General features: G+C 42.9%; 1 protein-coding gene across 1 annotated transcript; it reads right to left on the bottom strand.

Annotated features, from left to right (window-relative positions):
* Nucleotides 1-14,086: 14,086 nt before the first annotated feature.
* fpgt (fucose-1-phosphate guanylyltransferase) lies at nucleotides 14,087-17,177 on the bottom strand. Its single transcript, XM_024004818.1, has 4 exons — nucleotides 16,913-17,177; nucleotides 16,577-16,744; nucleotides 15,963-16,055; nucleotides 14,087-15,780 (listed from the first exon to the last, which is right to left on the bottom strand). Exons 1-4 carry the CDS (start codon nucleotides 16,983-16,985, stop codon nucleotides 14,384-14,386), a joined length of 1,731 nt encoding a protein of 576 aa, XP_023860586.1. The 5' UTR covers nucleotides 16,986-17,177; the 3' UTR covers nucleotides 14,087-14,383.
* Between the last annotated feature and the right edge of the window lie 1,015 nt (nucleotides 17,178-18,192).

Raw genomic sequence — 18,192 nt, 5'->3', positions numbered from 1 at the left:
GGTTAAGTGTGCCTTGAATTCTAAATAAATCACAGACAGTGTCACCAGCAAAGCACCCCCACACCATCACACCTCCTCCTCCATGCCTCATCATCCGTTCACCTACTCTGCGTCTCACAAAGACACGGCGGTTGGAACCAAAAATCTTAAATTTGGATTCATCAGACCAAAGAACAGATTTCCACCGGTCTAATGTCCATTGCTTGTGTTTCTTGGCCCAATCAAGTCTCTTATTATTGGTGTCCTTTAGTAGTGGTTTCTTTGCAGCATTTCGACCATGAAGGCCTGATTCACACAGTCTCCTTGAACAGTTGATGTTGAGATGTGTCTGTTACTTGAACTCTGTGAAGCATTTATTTGGGCTGCAATTTCTGAGGCTGGTACTCTAATGAACGTATCCTCTGCAGCAGAGGTAATCTGAGTTTTCCTATCCAGTGGCAGTCTTCACGAGAGCCAGTTTCATCATAGCGCGCTGATGGTTTTTGCAACTGCACTTAAAGAAACTTTCAAAGTTCTTGAAATGTTCCGTATTAGTGACCTTCATGTCTTAAAGTAATGATGGACTGTCGTTTTTCTTTGCTTATTTGAGCTGTTCTTGCCATAATATGGACTTGGTCTTTTACTATCTTCTGTATACTGCCCCTACTTTGTCACAACACAACTGATTGGCTCAAACGCCTTAAAGAAGGAAAGAAATTCCACAGATTAACTTTTAACAAGGCACACCTGTTAATTGAAATGCATTCCAGGTGACTACCTCATGAAGCTGGTTGAGAGAATGCCAAGAGTGTGCAAAGCTGTCATCAAGGCAAAGGGTGGCTACTTTGAAGAATCTCAAATATAAAATATATTTTGATTTGTTTAACACTTTTTGGTTACTACATGATTCCATATGTGTTATTTCAAAGTTTTGATGTCATCACTATTATTCTACAATGTAGAAAATAGTAAACACAAAAAACAACCCTTGAATCAGTAGATGTGTCCAACTCTTTGACTGGCACTGTATACAGTACATATTTCCTTTATTATTAATTATTATATTTTTTACTGTATTTATTTTTATTTTTTTACTGTATTCTGCCTCTTCAGCCCCGTACAAGCCTAGACACAAGTGCTTCAGCCCTGGGAGGACCTGCATTAACCCGCCCCTGAATAATGCTGTTGATAATCGTGCATCTGTGTGTTGTGTTACTATCTGGGACCTGGTTCAGGAGGAGTCTGTTTGGTCCACTGGCGGTCCTTAAAGGCAGGCTACAGGTCCGGGTCCTGGGGCCAGTCCAGGTAGGTTCTAGTCTTGACCAGCCTAGCCAGGCAGTCTTGGGTAGACAGCTGCCTAGGAGGGGATGTCTACAGGAAGACCAGGATGAGAAATGTCCCTGTGCTCCACCAGCAGACACAGGGTGCCAGTCACAGCTCCAGGGAGCACCAGTTACTGTGCAGGTAGTGATGACTCACCACACACAGGGTGTGGTGGCTGCTGTAGTGGCTGTCTGTGATGTTGTTCACAATGTCCTTCCCCAGCTTGGAAGTCCCTGCTATGCAGATAGAGACGCAGGAAGGGAGGCCCCCCCTGCTCCAGGCAGCAGCTGTTCCACCACCCAGCGTTCGTCTCTCCCACTTTGTAAAACACAAAGGCATCGTAGGGGTGGTGCCCTCTGGTGTTGGGCCTCTGTACTGCCTCCTCCAGCCAGCCACAGGCAATGTGGCTCAGGACCAACATAGTCCCCAAGCCAGCTGATGGAGCAGGACCACCAGCTAAAAGAGAAGCAACCCCCCATTAAGCCAAAAGTTGACCTGGACATTTTTCTGTTCTCTGGCCCAGTTGTCCAGCCAGGCGTTATGACAGTAGCGGTATAGGCGAGGACCGAATAATTCCATGCACACTACCGCAGGCTGGTCAGGGGCTCTGGGAAGCCCTCAAACATGCTAAACTCCTCTCGGGCTTGAACTTGAATCACACTGAGGGAGTGCAGGTCTCTGCTCAGCTCCTCCTCCAAAGTGAGGATCCTACATTCAATCAGACAGAGGCTCTCCAGCCTGGTCAAGTTATGGAACATGATGCCCAGCACTAGCTGCACACTGAGATCCACTTCTATTATCTTGAGATACCTCAGCTGCACAAGCCTGTTCAGGTTATTCATGTCCACAGTTTGTTCTCTCAGAAACTCTGGTGTGAGAACCAACTCAAACTCTAATTCCTGCATGGAGAGGAAGTACTTTGCGACGAAGTTAGGCCCACATGTGACAGCCTTAAAGTGGACAACAGACTGAAAGAATGGTCTCCAGCAGTCCTGGAAGATCACACTCAATTGAGTGAAGAGCTGTAGGGGGAAGCCTGGTTTCGGGGTGCTGTCACTGCCGACGGTGATGTTTAGCAGAACATGTGCGTCAGATTCATACTCACACTTGCAGGTTTCTCACATTGGCTGGATGGATGGTGAATGTTCCCTAAATCTACGTTCGTCAGCGACGGGTGAACGCAAATTCTGAAGTTTGCATGAGTGGATTATTTACCAGTAATAGGGTCTCTAAGCTTTGCAGGCCAAATAAACTATTGGGAGATCTTGTTATCCCCTAGGTCTAGGAATCCCAATTCACCAAGTCCCGTAAATGTAAAGTCCACAGTAGTGGTGATTTGATAGCGACTTAAATCCAGCCATTTCGGATTTATCAAGCAACAGAAGTTATCTGAGGTGATGTTTGCTAAAGGATAGTCTTGAAACAAAAGTATCTTCAACCGTGTGACAGGAATCGTCTGAGTGTCACAAAGCTAATTTCACTCGGGGGCTCAGAAGGGATATCATTGAAATCGTGTTGGTGAGATTCGTTAAATGATGGATCAAGATCAGATTAACACGGGCTTTAACACCATCAGGAAAATTCAAGCTGAGTACCTGTACCCCTTGACAGTTTTTCCACTGCAGACGATCGAGTAGTTCCCAATTTCATGGTTCCATAAATCAAGTTTTGTGATTGAAAGTGTCAACACTGTTTCAAAAACAGACTCAAAGGAAATTATTTTCTCATTGAAAGAGAAAAAACCCAGTCTGTTTATACCGGACTGCAAAACTGCATCTGTAGCTCATTGGGCAAATTGTTTTCAAAACATCTGAATGCTAATTTTTCTAACCGGCGTGCATTACTGAAAGAAAAAATCACTTCTTGAAGACGATAGAAATCTATCGAGGAAGCTCAATAACAGTTCCATTGGTGTCAGAGCAGTTTTGGTGCCTATCTCAAATAAAGTCCAGGGACCTCGTTTATTTAAAAGAAATCTTAGATTTATACTTGAATCTATACTTTATACTTGAACGACGGTGTGCTTGCGTTCGATTCATAAAAGACACTGAGCATAAAAAACCTAGCTTACGCAGGTTCTAAGAAGCCCGTTTGTAACCTACGCACCTGTGATCTTTAAATCTGAAATTATCTTAAAATTGGCAGCACCTGAACGTGCCTTACAATCAGCGATTTCCCCTTATAGAATAAAGGCACAAATGAGGGTTTAGTCAGGATAGGCCATGGACCAAAAGAGAAAAGCAAACTTTTTGGAAGATGAGATCAAGGCGATGGTAGAGGAGATTGAAGACAGGCAACACATATTCAGTGGACTAAATAGTGAACCAAAGCTAAACAGGTAGCTTGGGAGTCTGTCGCCGCTGCAGTGAACGAGGTGGGGCAGCAAGACAGAACTGTGGCTGATGTGAAAAAGTAATGGTCTGACCTTAAACTGCTTGATTCATGATGATGACTGCTAGCTAAGATTTTGAAAGTATGATGTTGACATGATCAAAGCTACTGTAGATATAACGTGATTTGACATCATTTTATCTGTGGCCAATGACCTTGAGCCTTCTTGGATGGGCACTTCTAATGTAACTCTAGGGCAGCACCCATAGATTGTGCATTGCCTTCGTGTCCCCATGAGTGACAGAACACTGATTCAATCACGGCGCAACTAGATAACATTACCAACCCCTACACTCCATATTTTCCGCTGGCTGCCCCACCACCACAGAAAGCACTGAGCTAGGCTGAAACACCTGCATTTTGAAGCTGCTTTACTCAAGAAAGCAAAAAAGAGACCACGTTTGTATACGACTTTATTAACTCAATTATTATTTATTTTTTTACATTGTTCGCAACTGATATGTGACACGTATTATATGCCAAAATAACATCAAAACAGGCAAGATTTTTAATTGTTGTTAATAAAAATAAATAGAAATTGCTAAGCAGGTGGCGCTCAAAAAGGTGGGGTCTGCCCTGAATGACGGGTCCCCATTGCCAGCTCATACCTCAGATAGTACCTTTATTACATATACTGTAGTCCACACGTACAATGTACCTCTACCATAAACCACTTAGAGTGGTTCAACATTTCCACATACGTGTGGTCAAATCTTCCAACCTTCAATTTTTTCCAGAAATGTAACATTATTCTGGCTTGCAAAGTGATGTGTAATTCCTTTTTGGAATCCAGCTAGAGAGGATATCCAACAGTTGGAATTTTTATTCCCTCAAACTGCATCATAAATGCAACCAGGGTTAGGGACATTGTGAGGAACCTACCTAAAAAAATTAATTAAATCGAACTAATGAATGGATTAGTTACATTACATTTTTATTTGTCTTTGTGTAGCATAAGTATATCAATCAATGTACATAGCAAAACACAGATATTAAAAAATTGCAAAAAATCTACCTGCAGGTTTGAGTGTTTATTGCTGTATAAAAAAATATACAGTTGAAGTCGGAAGTTTACATAACCTTAGCCAAATACATTTAAACTCAGTTTTTTACAATTCCTGACATTTAATCCTAGTAAAATTCCCTGTCTTAGGTAAGTAGGATCACCAGTTTATTTTAAGAATGTGAAATGTCAGAATATAGTAGAGAGAATAATTTAGTTCAGCTTTTATTTCTTTCATCACATTCCCAGTGGGTCAGAAGTTTACATACACTCAATTAGTATTTGGTAGCATTGCCTTGAAATTGTTTAACTTGGGTCAAACGTTTCGGGTAGCCTTCCACAAGCTTCCTACAATAAGTTGGGTGAATATTGGCACATTCCTCCTGACAGAGCTGGTGTAACTGAGTCAGGTTGTAGGCTTCCTTGCTCGCACACGCTTTTTCAGTTCTGCCTACACATTTTCTGTGGGATTGAGGTCAAAGCTTTGTGATGGCCACTCCAATACCTTGCCTTTGTTGTCCTTAGCCATTTTGCCACAACTTTGGAAGTATGCTTGGGGTCATTGTCCATTTGGAGACGACATTTGCGACCAAGCTTTACTTCCTGACTGATGTCTTGAGATGTCTTCAATATATCCACATAATTCCCTTCTCATGATGCCATCTATTTTGTGAAGTGCACTAGTCCCTCCTGCAGCAAAGCACCCCCACAACAAATGCTGCCACCCCCGTGTTTCACGGTTGGGGTGGTGTTCTTCGGCTTGCAAGCCTCCCCCTTTTTCTCCAAACATAACGATGGTCATTATGGCCAAACAGTTCTATTTTTGTTTCATCAGACCACACTGTCCCATGTGCAGTTGCAAACCGTAGTCTGGCTTTTTTATGGCAGTTTTGGAGCAGTAGCTTCTTCTTTGCTAAGCAGTCTTCAGGTTATGTCGATACAGGACAAAGTTTACTGTGGATATAGATACTTTTGTACCTGTTTTCTCCAGCATCTTCACAAGGTCCTTTGCTGTTCTTCTGGGATTGATTTGCACTTTTTGCACCAAGTACGTTAATCTCTAGGAGACAAAAGGCGTCTCCTTCCTGAGCGGTATGACGGCTGCGTGGTCCCATGGTGTTTATACTTTCATACTATTGTTTGTACAGATGATCATGGTACCTTCAGACGTTTGGAAATTGCTCCCAAGGATGAACCAGACTTGTGGAGGTCTACAATTTTTTTTCTGAGGTCTTGGCTGATTTTTTTTAGATTTTCCAATGATGTCAAGCAAAGAGTCACTGAGTTTGAAGGTAGGCCTTGAAATCAATCCACAGGTACACCTCCAATTGACTCAAATGATGTCAATTAGCCATCAGAAGCTTCTAAAGCCATAATTTTCTGGAATTTTCCAAGTTGTTTAAAGGCACAGTCAACTTAGTATATGTAAACTTCTGACCCACTGGAATTGTGATACAGTGAATTATAAGTGAAATAATCTGTCTGTAAACAAATGTTGGAATAATTCTATGTGTCATGCACACAGTAGATGTCCTAACCGACTTGCCAAAACTATAGTTTGCAAACAAGAAATTTGTGGAGTGGTTGAAAAACAAGTTTATGTAAACTTCCGACTTCAACTGTATATATTATATTTAAATGCCCCCCCCCTCCCCCCCACTTCTAAAACCAAAGTTACGCCCCTGATTATTATGGTTCAAATGTGCTTTTTTAGGGTACCACCCCAATATGTACAGTACCAGTCAAAYGTTTGGACACACCTACTCATTCAAGTTTTTTTCTTTATTTGTACTATTTTCTACATTGTAGAATAATAGTGAAGGCATCAAAACTATGAAATAACACATACTGTATGGAATCATGTAGTAACTAAAAAAGTGTTAAACAAATCAAAATGTATTTTAGATGTGAAATTCTTCAAAGTAGCCACCTGTTGCCTTGATGACAGCTTTGCACACGCTTGACAATCTACTGGCAAATCCTTTTCAATCCTTGAAATGAAGAGAAATTATAGATAAAACGTATCAGTGCTCATCGGCCATTGGACAAAAACATTACACAACATGTTGGAAATCAACAATTAAACAATGACTGGTTTGGAAGGAATRAGTGGCTAACTGCAAGCTTTGAAAAGCAATCACAAGCCTGCTATTCAGTGGAGTGGGTGTGTGGTCCAAGTCTGGGTTTAAAGGTCTCTTCTCCAATCTTAAATGGATAAACATTCAACATTGMCCATGCTMTCWYTCRAGCATGACTTCTGCCGTGCTCAAAACAACTGGAAACTTGGAACTGGGAAATCTCAGACTTCAGMGAGTTCAAGACAACTGGGAACTCGGAAAATAACAAGCTCCGATTMGGAAAATACATTTTAAACGGTCACCCAATTTGGAATTGCAAGTCGGGTCTCTCTCTCTAGAGCTCTGACATCATCATGATTTGACCTTGTAAGCACCATAAATCCAGAGAATGCCAGACTTTGATGACAAAGTTAACCCACTAAAGACCACCTTGACACAAACCAGGGTGTCTGTAGTGACACCTCTTGCACTGAGATGCAGTGCCTTAGACCACTGAGCCACTCGGGAGCTCCTGAGTGTTTAGCTTGGTGTTTACTATATTGATTACCAGACAATAATTAGGAGAAACACTCTACTGAGTGACATAGCAACAGTGGGCTCCTGAGTGGTGCAGTGGTCTAAGGCACTGCATCTCAGTGCAAGAGGTGTCACTACAGTCCCTGGTTTGAATCCAGGCTGTATCACATCTAGCTGTGATTGGGAGTCCCATAGGGTGGTGTGCAATTGACCCAGCATTGTCTGAGTTTGGCAGGGGTAGGCTGTCATTGTAACTAAGAATTTGTTCTTAACTGACATGCCTAGTTAAATAAAGTATCCAGGGAGTTTCAGAGAACATTTTTTTTTTTTTTTACATTGGCTTGTTGTTATTTTATTTGGTAGACACTCTGTAATAAGTCCCATAGCAACAGTAACCAGTGAACCGGTGAGTGAGTCACTGCCAGCTGACAGGGATGTGACGTGCTGCTGGGACGATGGATTACGCAGAGTGTGTGTATGTGCATGTGTATATGTGTGTGTGTATCAGCTGAAGTGCTGGGGTACTTTTAGTCATGCTTTTGATCTTGCCCAGGGGGGGACAGCACAGACACGTAGGACCAATCTGAAAGAGTAGTGACAAGATAAACAGGATGTTCACTGAAACACCCATGTTTTCTGCTCAAACCATGCTCAACATTAGCCTGATCCCAGATCTGTCTGTGCTATCACAAGGAGTTGTCAAGAGAGCAGAAACAGACTGGCGACCAAGCTAGCTCAACATCTATTCCTTTGAAGAAAATTACATATTTACTTCTGTTGTATCAYTACTCTTGGTAATGTGTTATCTTAGACTTAAACATMAATAATGTTAATAGGCAACATCCTKTCCTTTACAACAGATATGTAAACTGCGTTTATTTTCAGCAAACTTAACATGTGTAAATATTTGTATGAACATAACAAGATTCAACAACTGAGACATTAACTGAACAAGTTCCACAGACAAGTGACTAACAGAAATGGAATAATGTGTCCCTGAACAAAGGGTGGGTCAAAATCAAAAGTAACAGTCAGTATCTGGTGTGGCCACCAGCTGCATTAAGTACTGCAGTGCATCTCCTCCTCATGGACTGCACCAGATTTGCCAGTTCTTGCTGTGAGATGTTACCCCACTTTTCCACCAAGGCACCTGCAAGTTCCTGGACATTTCTGGGGGGAATGGCCCTGAACCTCACCTTCCGATCCAACAGGTCCCAGATGCGCTCAATGGGATTGAGATCCGGGCTCTTCGCTGGCCATGGCAGAACACTGACATTCCTGTCCTGCAGGAAATCACGCACAGAATGAGCAGTATGGCTGGTGGCATTGTCATGTTGGAGGGTCATGTCAGGATGAGCCTGCAGGAAGGGTACCACATGAGGCAGGAGGAAGTCTTCCCTGTAACGCACAGCATTGAGATTGCCTCCAATGACAACAAGTTCAGTCCGATGATGCTGTGACACACCACCCCAGACCATGACGGACCCTCCACTTCCAAATTAATCCCGCTCCAGACTACAGTCGTCGGTGTAACGCTCATTCCTTCGACGATAAACGCGAATCCGACCATCACCCCTGATGAGACAAAACCGCGACTCATCAGTGAAGAGCACTTTTTGCCAGTCCTGTCATGCCTCCTTGCAGCATGCCTAAGGCACGTTCACACAGATGAGCAGGGACCCTGTGCATCTTTCTTTTAAAAAGGCCTCTTTAGTGTCTTAAGTTTTCATAACTGTGACCTTAATTGCCTACCGTCTGTAAGCTGTTAGTGTCTTAACGACCGTTCCACAGGTGCATGTTCATTAATTGTTTATGGTTCATTGAACAAGCATGGYAAACAGTGTTAAAACCCTTTACAATGAAGATCTGTGAAGTTATTTGGATATTAACGAATTATCTTTGAAGACAGGGTCCTGAAAAAGGGACGTTTCTTGTTTTGTTGAGTTTAGCATTAGATATACATTATATACACTCCATGACCAAAAATATGTGCTCACCTGTTCCTGTGTAGCTCAGTTGGTAGAGCATGCTGCTTGCAATGCCAGGGTTGTGGGTTCGATTCCCACAGGGGACCAGAATGATTTTTTATTTTTTTAAAATGTAGGCACTCACTACTTACTGTAAGTTCCTCTGGATAAGAGTGTCTGCTAAAAAATAAATGCTCATCAAATGTCTGATTCCAAAATCATGGGCATTAATTTGGACTTGGTCCAAATCCCAAAGGTGTTTGGTGGGGTTAAGGTCAGGGCTCTGTGCAGGCCAGTCAAGTTCTTCCACACTGATCTCAACAAACCATTTCTGTATGGACCTCGCTTTGTGCACGAGGGCATTGTCATGCTGAAACAGGAAAGGGCCTTCCCCAAACTGTTGAAACAAAAGATGGAAGCACAGAATAGTTTAGAATGTCGCTGTAGCGTGAAGATTTCCCTTTACTGGAATGAAGCGGCCTAGCCCTTAACATGAAAAACAGCTCCAGACCATTATTCCTCCTCCACCAAACTTTACAGTTGGCATGCATTCGGGCAGTGAGCGATTTCCTGGCATCCGCCAAACCCAGATTCGTCCATCAGACTGCCAGATGGTGAAGTGTGATTCATAACTTTCCACTGCTCCAGAGTCCAATGGCGGTGAGCTTTACACCACTCCAGCTAACATTTGGCATTGCGCATTGTGATCTTAGGCTTGTGTGCGGCTGCTCGGCCATGGAAACCCATTTCATGAATCTCCCGACGAACAGTTCTTGTGCTTACGTTGCTTCCAGTGGCAGTTTGGAACTCGGTATTGAGTGTTGCAAAAGAGGACAGTCAATTTTTACATGCTTCAGCTCTCGGCAGTCCCGCTCTGTAAGCTTGTGTGGCCTACCACTTCTCAGTTGAGCCGTTGTTGCTCCTAGACATTTCTACTTCACAATAACAGTGACGGGGCAGCTCTAGCAGGGGAAAATTTTGACGAACTGACTTGATGAAAAGGTGGCATCCTATGATGGTGCCACATTGAATGTCACTGAACTCTTRWGTAAGGCCATTCTACTGCCAATGTTTGTCTATTGAGATTACATGACCGTGTGCTCAATTTTATACCTCTGTCAGCAACAGGTGTGGCTAAAATAGCCGAATCTACTACTTTGAAGGGGTGRCCACATCCTTTTGTATATATAGTGTATAATATCAGATAGAGAACATTAGTCAGTCAGTGCGTATGACAGAGTATCCCAGTGACCCCCTTCTCCTCCACTCATCTCCTCCAGGCTGGGAGTACTCATTGCAAGGGGAGTCATCCAGGGGACGCTTGTAGTGTTTGAGCAGAGTGTTTGGCATGACAATGAGTGACAAGGAGTTGACATGATAGCACAAACAGATCAGGGACCTGGCTAAATCTGTACTGCTGATCCCCTGAAACCTCAGGACAGGACACACTCTAGGCATTTTATCAGGAAAGAAAAATAGGACAATAATGTGTGATATTTGATGTGACTTGTGCTCCACCATGTGGCAACACCATAAAATATCCCCATGCATCACAATCACTGTATGAAAGGTCAAAACGCTGTCATGTTTTGGCAATAGGATATTAACAGTAATTGGTCATTCATACCTCCAAATATGCAGCAGAGACGCAACAGGGACATCCCCCTCCCTGTCCGGTAATTGAAGTTCACCTTTTGGGAAGCTTAATCAGAGCTGAGCAGTACAAATACAACATACTGTAAATCGAGTGTAAAAACGTATAATTCCAATAGTTATTACATTGTACTTTACACTGTAATAAGGACACTCACGTAAAACATAATCGATGCCATTAAAATATAATATATTTAATAAAACATATACCAATAGTAATAATCATCCCAGAATATGTTTTMTTACACAACTGTTGCAAAAACTTTGGACATTGTCTAGAAATATGAAATGTACATGGAGACAGGGCATGAGWCTCATATTATTTCTGTGATGTTATGATGATGCGATATCATGACATGTGAAGGACTAGGAATAGGGWTGAATGCATCACTTTAGTCACAGAGAGCTACTGTTTCCTGAAAACCAGTTTGAGGTCTATCAGCTCTCTGTCTTTGATGCGTAGGTAATCCTCAAGCCTCTCGATGATCACGCAGTACGACTCACTCAGCTTCTTCCACTCATCTTAATATGAGTTAGGATTATACATTGTTAGCCTGCTTTACTGAGTTACAGTGCATTCGGAAAGTATTCAGACCCCTTGACTTTTGCCACATTTTGTTACATTACAGACTTATTCTAAAATAGATTTTAAAAAACATTTTCCTCAGCAATCTATACACAATACCCCATAATGACAAAACGAAAGCAGGTTTAGAATTTTTTGCAAATGTATTACAAATGAAAAACAGAAATACCTTATTTACATAAGTATTCAGATTCTTTGCTATGAGACTTGAAATTGATCTCAGGTACATCCTGTTTCCATTGATAATCCTTGCGATGTTTCTACAACTTGATTGGAGTCCACCTGTGGTAWATTCAATTGATTGGACATGATTTGGAAAGGCACACACCTGTCTATATAAGGTCACACATTTSACTGTGCATGTGAGAGCCAAAACCAAGCCATGAGGTTGAAGGAATTGTCCGTAGCGCTCCGAGACAGGATTGAGTCGACGAAAAGATCTGTGGAAGGGTACCAAAATATATCTGCAGCATTGAAGGTCACCAAGAACACAGTAGCCTCCATCATTCTTAAATGGAAGAAMTTTGGAACCACCAAGACTCTTCCTAGAGCTGGCCGCCCGGCCAAACTGAGCAATCGGTGGAGAAGGGCCTTGGTCAGGGAGGCGACCAACAGTGGTGGAAAAAYTACCCAATTGTCATACTTGAGTAAAAGTAAAGATAAAAGTGAAAGTCACCCTGTAAAATAGTACTTGAGTAAAAGTCTAAAAGTATTTGGTTATAAATATACTTAAGTAACAAAAGTAAAAGTATAAATAATTTCAAATTCCTTATATTAAAACACACCAGACAGCACYATCTTCTTGTTTTTTTAAATTTACCTATAGCCAGGGGCACACTCCAACACTCACACATAATTTACAAACTAAGCATTTGTGTWTAGTGAGTCCACCAGATCAGAGGCAGTAGGAATAGGCAGGGATATTCTCTTGATAAGTGTGTGAAATGGACCATTTTCCTGTCAAAATGTAACGAGTACTTTTGGGTGTCAGGGAAAGTGTATGGAGTAAAAATGATATAATTTTCTTTAGGAATGTAGTGGAGTAAAAGTAAAAGTTGTCAAAAATATAAATAGTTCAGTGAAGTYCAGATACCCCCAAAAACGACTTAAGTAGTACTTTAAAGTATTTTTATTTAAGTACTTTACACCTCTGGTGACCAAGAACCCAATGGTCACTCTGACAGAGCTCCAGAGTTCCTCTGTGGAGATGGGAGAACCTTCCAGAAGGACAACCATCTCTGCAGCACGCCACCAATCAGGCCTTTATGGTAGTGGCCAGACAGAAGTCACTCTTCAGTAAAAGGCACATGACAGCCCTCTTGGAGTTTGCCAAAAGGCACCTAAAGACTCTCAGACCATGAAAAACAAGATTCTCTGGTCTGATGAAACCAAGATTGAATTCTTTGGCCTGAATGCCAAGCATCACGTCTGGAGGAAACCTAGCACCATCCCTACGGTGAAGCATGGTGGTGGCAGCATCATGCTGTGGGGATGTTTTTCAGTAGCAGGGACTGGGAGACRAGTCAGGATTGAGGCAAAGATGAACGGTGCAAAGTACTGAGGGTTCCTTGATGAAAACCTGCTCCAGAGCCCTCAGGACCTCAGACTGGTGGATATCTGATATTCTCTCTGGGGAAACCAAACAATCARACCAGCATGACATCATAGACTAGAAACTTGACTCCGAATGAATGCCGATAGGCCACTACCTATATATTACTGTGTAGCATTGTTTCCCAACTCCTGTCCTCGAGTACCCCCAACAGCACACACTTTTGTTGTGGGCCCKGCCCAGACAAACTCACCTGATTCAACTCATCCAGGGCTTGATGATTAGTTGACAAGTTGAATCAAGTGAGTTTGTCCAGGGCTACAACAAAATTGTGTGCCTTTGGGGGTACTCCAGGACTGGAGTTGGGAAACACTGCTGCAGGGCCGGCTCCAGGCATKAGCGACAGTCGGGGCTCAACTTACTGTTGAGTTAGAATAGTAGCATACACAAGATGCAAGTTCGAAATGTGGTTGTGCATCAGCAGTTTTCCTCTTGTTRTTTCAGTCACTCAATTAGCCAMGTCATCTGACAATTTTTAAATTGARATATTAATCTAGTCAGTTTGCTAATCTTGTAGTAATCATAGCCAAATTACCGACCGGGCAAGCAGGGCACGTGCCCAGGGGCCCTGACCTCCAGGGGGCCCATACTGATTTTGTTCATCACTCTCACTCAGATATCATTAACATGGAATAAGTAATGTGTAGAATTTCAGGAAATTAGCTTTAAAACTGCAGATAATTCTCTCTGCCCCATTGCAAAATTAGTAGAACTGCAGAAAACTTGCTTTAAAACATCAAATGTTCTCTCCATTGTCAAGAGGGGGGCCACCAAAAAGAATTGCTCACTTGGTGGGGGCCCCCCAACCAAATCTTGCTTCATAGGGCCCCCAAAAGTCTAGAGCTTGCACTGCTGTACAGGATGTCAAAAGCTGTCCCTTACACTTGCGCTCTGAAATTGAGCACAGTACCAGAATCTATTTTAATTCTGAGGAAAGTGTCCCACACCAGCATAGGACAATGAAGAGACAAACACAAATTTCAAATATTTTTTGTAATTATTACAAAATGGATTGTCATTACCCAATAATTTCCCCATAGACAATTTTTTAAATACTACAGAAATAACATCTTTGTAACAAAAAAAAGCTACATCCAAAAGTTCCGTTTATGTATCAAACAGCTGATCCAGCCATTGTACCTGAATGCTACCAAATGCCCACCACATTGTATCCCTACTTCTGTTCAATTTAACACACAATCCTTCCCATCATGATTACAAAAGGCACAATGGTATTACAATCAATAGTAGCCTAGTTATCACTATAGATCACAGTCAGCTCCATTTCTTCATCTTTACATCCTCCATTAGTTTCTTCCTGTACTTGAGCATCTCCTCCAAGTTTTTACATTGCAGGGCCTCCTGTAGAGACATCAGCTTGGTGCCTGGGGGCAACGTGACAGTGGACCCGCCGGGCTGCAGCATCTCCAGAGTCAGGGAGAACGAGTCGCGCATGTRCGGGCACACAGGGAAGAGACAGGCGTTCCAAAGACTACAACTCGATGTGTCACCAGAAAACCTCAGGCTCTCGGGACTCAGGCCCCACTTGGCCAGGCACTCGACCAAACTGTCCCCGAACAGGTTCAAGCTCTCCATATTCGCAGGGGCCCCCACGCTCTTCTTGAGGTCGTCCTCGATGCCGAAGGCGACGGTAACAAAACAGGTTTGGCCCTCCCGGTTCACGCAGAGGGAGTGCATGAAGGTTCCATCAGGCACCTTCAGGCCCGCACCTACCCAGCAGCCGCTGAGAATGGTCCGCCCGCCAACATGAGCGCCGGCCTCCAGCCTACAGTARTCTACCACCGAGCCTGGTGTTAAAGAGCAGCCGGGCTTCACGTCACTGTGCATCGCACAGCAGACCTTACAGCTAAAGTTTTGGCTGTAGCCTAGCACCTTGTATAGTCCCAGCTCACCCCTCAGGCACGGGTCCTCTGTGAGGTAGAAGAGGTACTCTGTGGTGGTGCCGATGTGGTAAAACTTGGAGTGGTTGAGAGCCACCAGGTTGAGCGGGGTTCCCTTAAGGCAGTGGAAGATCTTCTGACGCATCTCCACCAGGTTGCTCTCCTGCTTGGTGACGTTGACAGTGTTGTTGGTGTAAGCCACCGTGGCTTGGGGACCCAGGGCCTGAAGGAAGTCCCCATAGGCATCTATCTCACAGCCCAAAGGACCCACTTCTCGGAATAGACTAAGCAATGACATTGCAGTGTTGTAATCTACATAATATGTACTGTCTGTGTACACAAACTCTGCATCACTCAGAAGTGACATACAGCTATCCTGGTTCTTACACACAGCACCATTTTCATGCATCTTCTTGACGCTAGGTTTGTGCAGAAAATGGAGGCAGGTCCTGTATTCCATGTCAGCCAATACAGACTTCTCCTTCTGGTCCAGCACAAATACTCCATGGGTTGTTCCAATGGAGATGGGGGAGGGATGGGCTAGAGCGGTGAACCCAGACCTGTCAAACCTGATGTTCTCATCCTCCGCTATGCTGTAGAGCTCTATGCAATCCGCACTGGTCACCAGCACACCCGGTTTCATGTGCTTGGGGAAATCCACAAACACGGCCAGTTTGAGCTCTAGCATCTGGTAAAGAGGGTCACCCAGGGGTATGGGGGTGAAGATTTTCCCCAGGGCACTAGCATTGGGCAAACGCTGACTGAATCCACCTAGGAAAATCAAAGTTATTTGATAACAGTCAAAAATATACACCATTTAGCAGTTACCTACAATAGACTTACAGTAGTGCTTGCATAATTATTTTAAATAATATAGGCCTATCTTACATTTATATCACTTTCAAATAATTTCCAACTAATATACAGTTTTACAATGTAATGAGCGATTATACCTGCATGAATCAGAAGGACCCTGTATCCACCCAGCGCCTTCCCATAGATGTCTTCCAGCRGTTGCAGAGAGTACAGTGTTGCGCCTCCGTTTCCTGCGAGAGAAGTTCCATTCAGTCAAAGTGAAATGCTTCAGTGAAATTAGGGGCAGTATGTATCAAGGTTCTCCGAGTAGGAATCTAGGATCAGGTCCGCCTTGTCCATGTAATCTTATTCAGTGTGATTCAAAAGGCAAAACTGGGTTGGTATAATTTGTGGAACGTTCCAACGAGAATCTGTACCAAAAACTTCGTAAATAACAAGGTTGTCAACAAACAACGCATTCAAAGTTGTATAGCGGCCGAATGAGACACCGGGTAGGGAGAGGGCTATTTCATTCCATTTTTCACTCACCATGTTTATTCCGAAAATGTCTGTTCTCACTCTGGTAGCCTATGGACAAACATTAAGAATAAGCTACGTGGTGAGTTGATCGTGCTACTTTGTATGCGTTGTTTGTTGGCAACCTTATACTTTACGTTTTTAGAACAGATTCCTGTTGGAACGTTCCACAAATTATACCCACCCGGCAAAACTGGTCCATAATCAGCACAAATCAGGATGGGTTATCCCTCACCTATTTTGGCTCCAGGTGGATCTGAGAACACGTGATATGAAATGCCAAGTGGGATCTCTTTCCTCTCAAGTTTCTCTGAGATCTGAAGCTCGTATGCTTCTCTCTGGTTGTCATCTACAGCGGTTAAAACAACTAGATCCCAAAACTCTCCAGGTTGCACCWGCTTACCTAAATGACAAGCAAACATGACTTAAATGACACTGATAGCCTATGACTGGTGACTAGGCTACTACTGCCTATCAATCAATCAGTCAATCACATTTTGTAGAAGTCACTATCCTAAAGCTTTTACATTGAACCCTTCAAGTTTGAATAGTTACAATAGGCTACACTTACCACGTAATGTATCGAATCTCTCAAGTTTCTCCATTGTTGCAATTTGCAACTTTTTACTTCCTTGTTCGTTCATTCTCCTGGCTCAAAGTCAAGTGGTCTAATGCATACGAAACGGGCGTCCGCAGAACAACTAACATCACATTTGCGTCATTCAATTTTTAAATGTAGCCTATTCAGTTCTTGTGGATATGGAATGGATTGAAATTTAAATGCTCTGACTCGAAACTGCTGCAGTGATGTCACCTGCCTAATTTCCGGGTTTGGTCACATGGTTATTATTATGCCCGKGGGCTGCAATCAGAGACCGAAGAGGATGCGAGACATCCCACTCCCTCATTTTCTTCTCGTTCATAGTAGACCAGGCCCAGCTGCTATCGCATTGGTGTCTATGGGACCTTAAGTAGACCGGAAATTATAAATTTTATTCAATGGTAAAGGACATCTTTATTTATCCACAATGTTGTACAAGACTGCAAAAAAGTAGCCATTCTGTCAGGCAGRGAGAGACTAGTTACAAAGTAACTAATTATTTAATCGATTCAATGACACAGAAGGTTTTGGCTACAACATAGCCCAGCGATTCTCAACTGGTGGGTCGAGAGGTTTTTAGTGGATTGGCGGTGTCTGACACACACATTTAAAAAAAAATATATATATATAGGGATTATTCAATAAAGTAATTGTTGTCATTCAACAAGAGACGAATCATTTGAATGCATTTTTTTTCTTGAGAAATACTGCACCAGAAATACTGCAATTAATGACCGATTTCTTGAGTTATTTTAGATTAATTCTGGCTAKTTTGAGGAAGTGTATACTGTCTACGGCGTCTCACAATGGACAAACAGTACTATTGCCGCTTTTTAAATTGTATTTAACTTGGCAAGTCAGTTAATTACAATGACGGCCTACCCTGTCGATGCTGGGCCAATTGTGCACCGCCCTATGGGACTCCCAATCACAGCCAGATGTGATACAGCCTGGATTCAAACCAGGGACAGTAGTGACACCTCTTGCACTGAGATGCAGTGCCTTAGACCACCACTCGGGAGTTTTTCAAGCGAATGTCTTTTATTAAGGGAGTATGCGAGCACACTCGTCTTTATAAATAAATCCATCAGACATGGACACCTGCAAGAACATGTTTGATATAGTGCTACTGTAACGGATGTGAAATGGCTAGCTAGTTAGCGGGTACGCGCTAGTAGCATTTCAATCAGTTACGTCACTTGCTCTGAAACCAATATGTAGTGTTGCCCCTTGCTCTGCAAGGGCCGRGG

Source organism: Salvelinus sp. IW2-2015, linkage group LG16, assembly GCF_002910315.2.
Source record: "Salvelinus sp. IW2-2015 linkage group LG16, ASM291031v2, whole genome shotgun sequence".
NCBI lineage: Eukaryota > Metazoa > Chordata > Actinopteri > Salmoniformes > Salmonidae > Salvelinus > Salvelinus sp. IW2-2015.
This window is presented reverse-complemented; position numbering and strand designations above follow the sequence as displayed.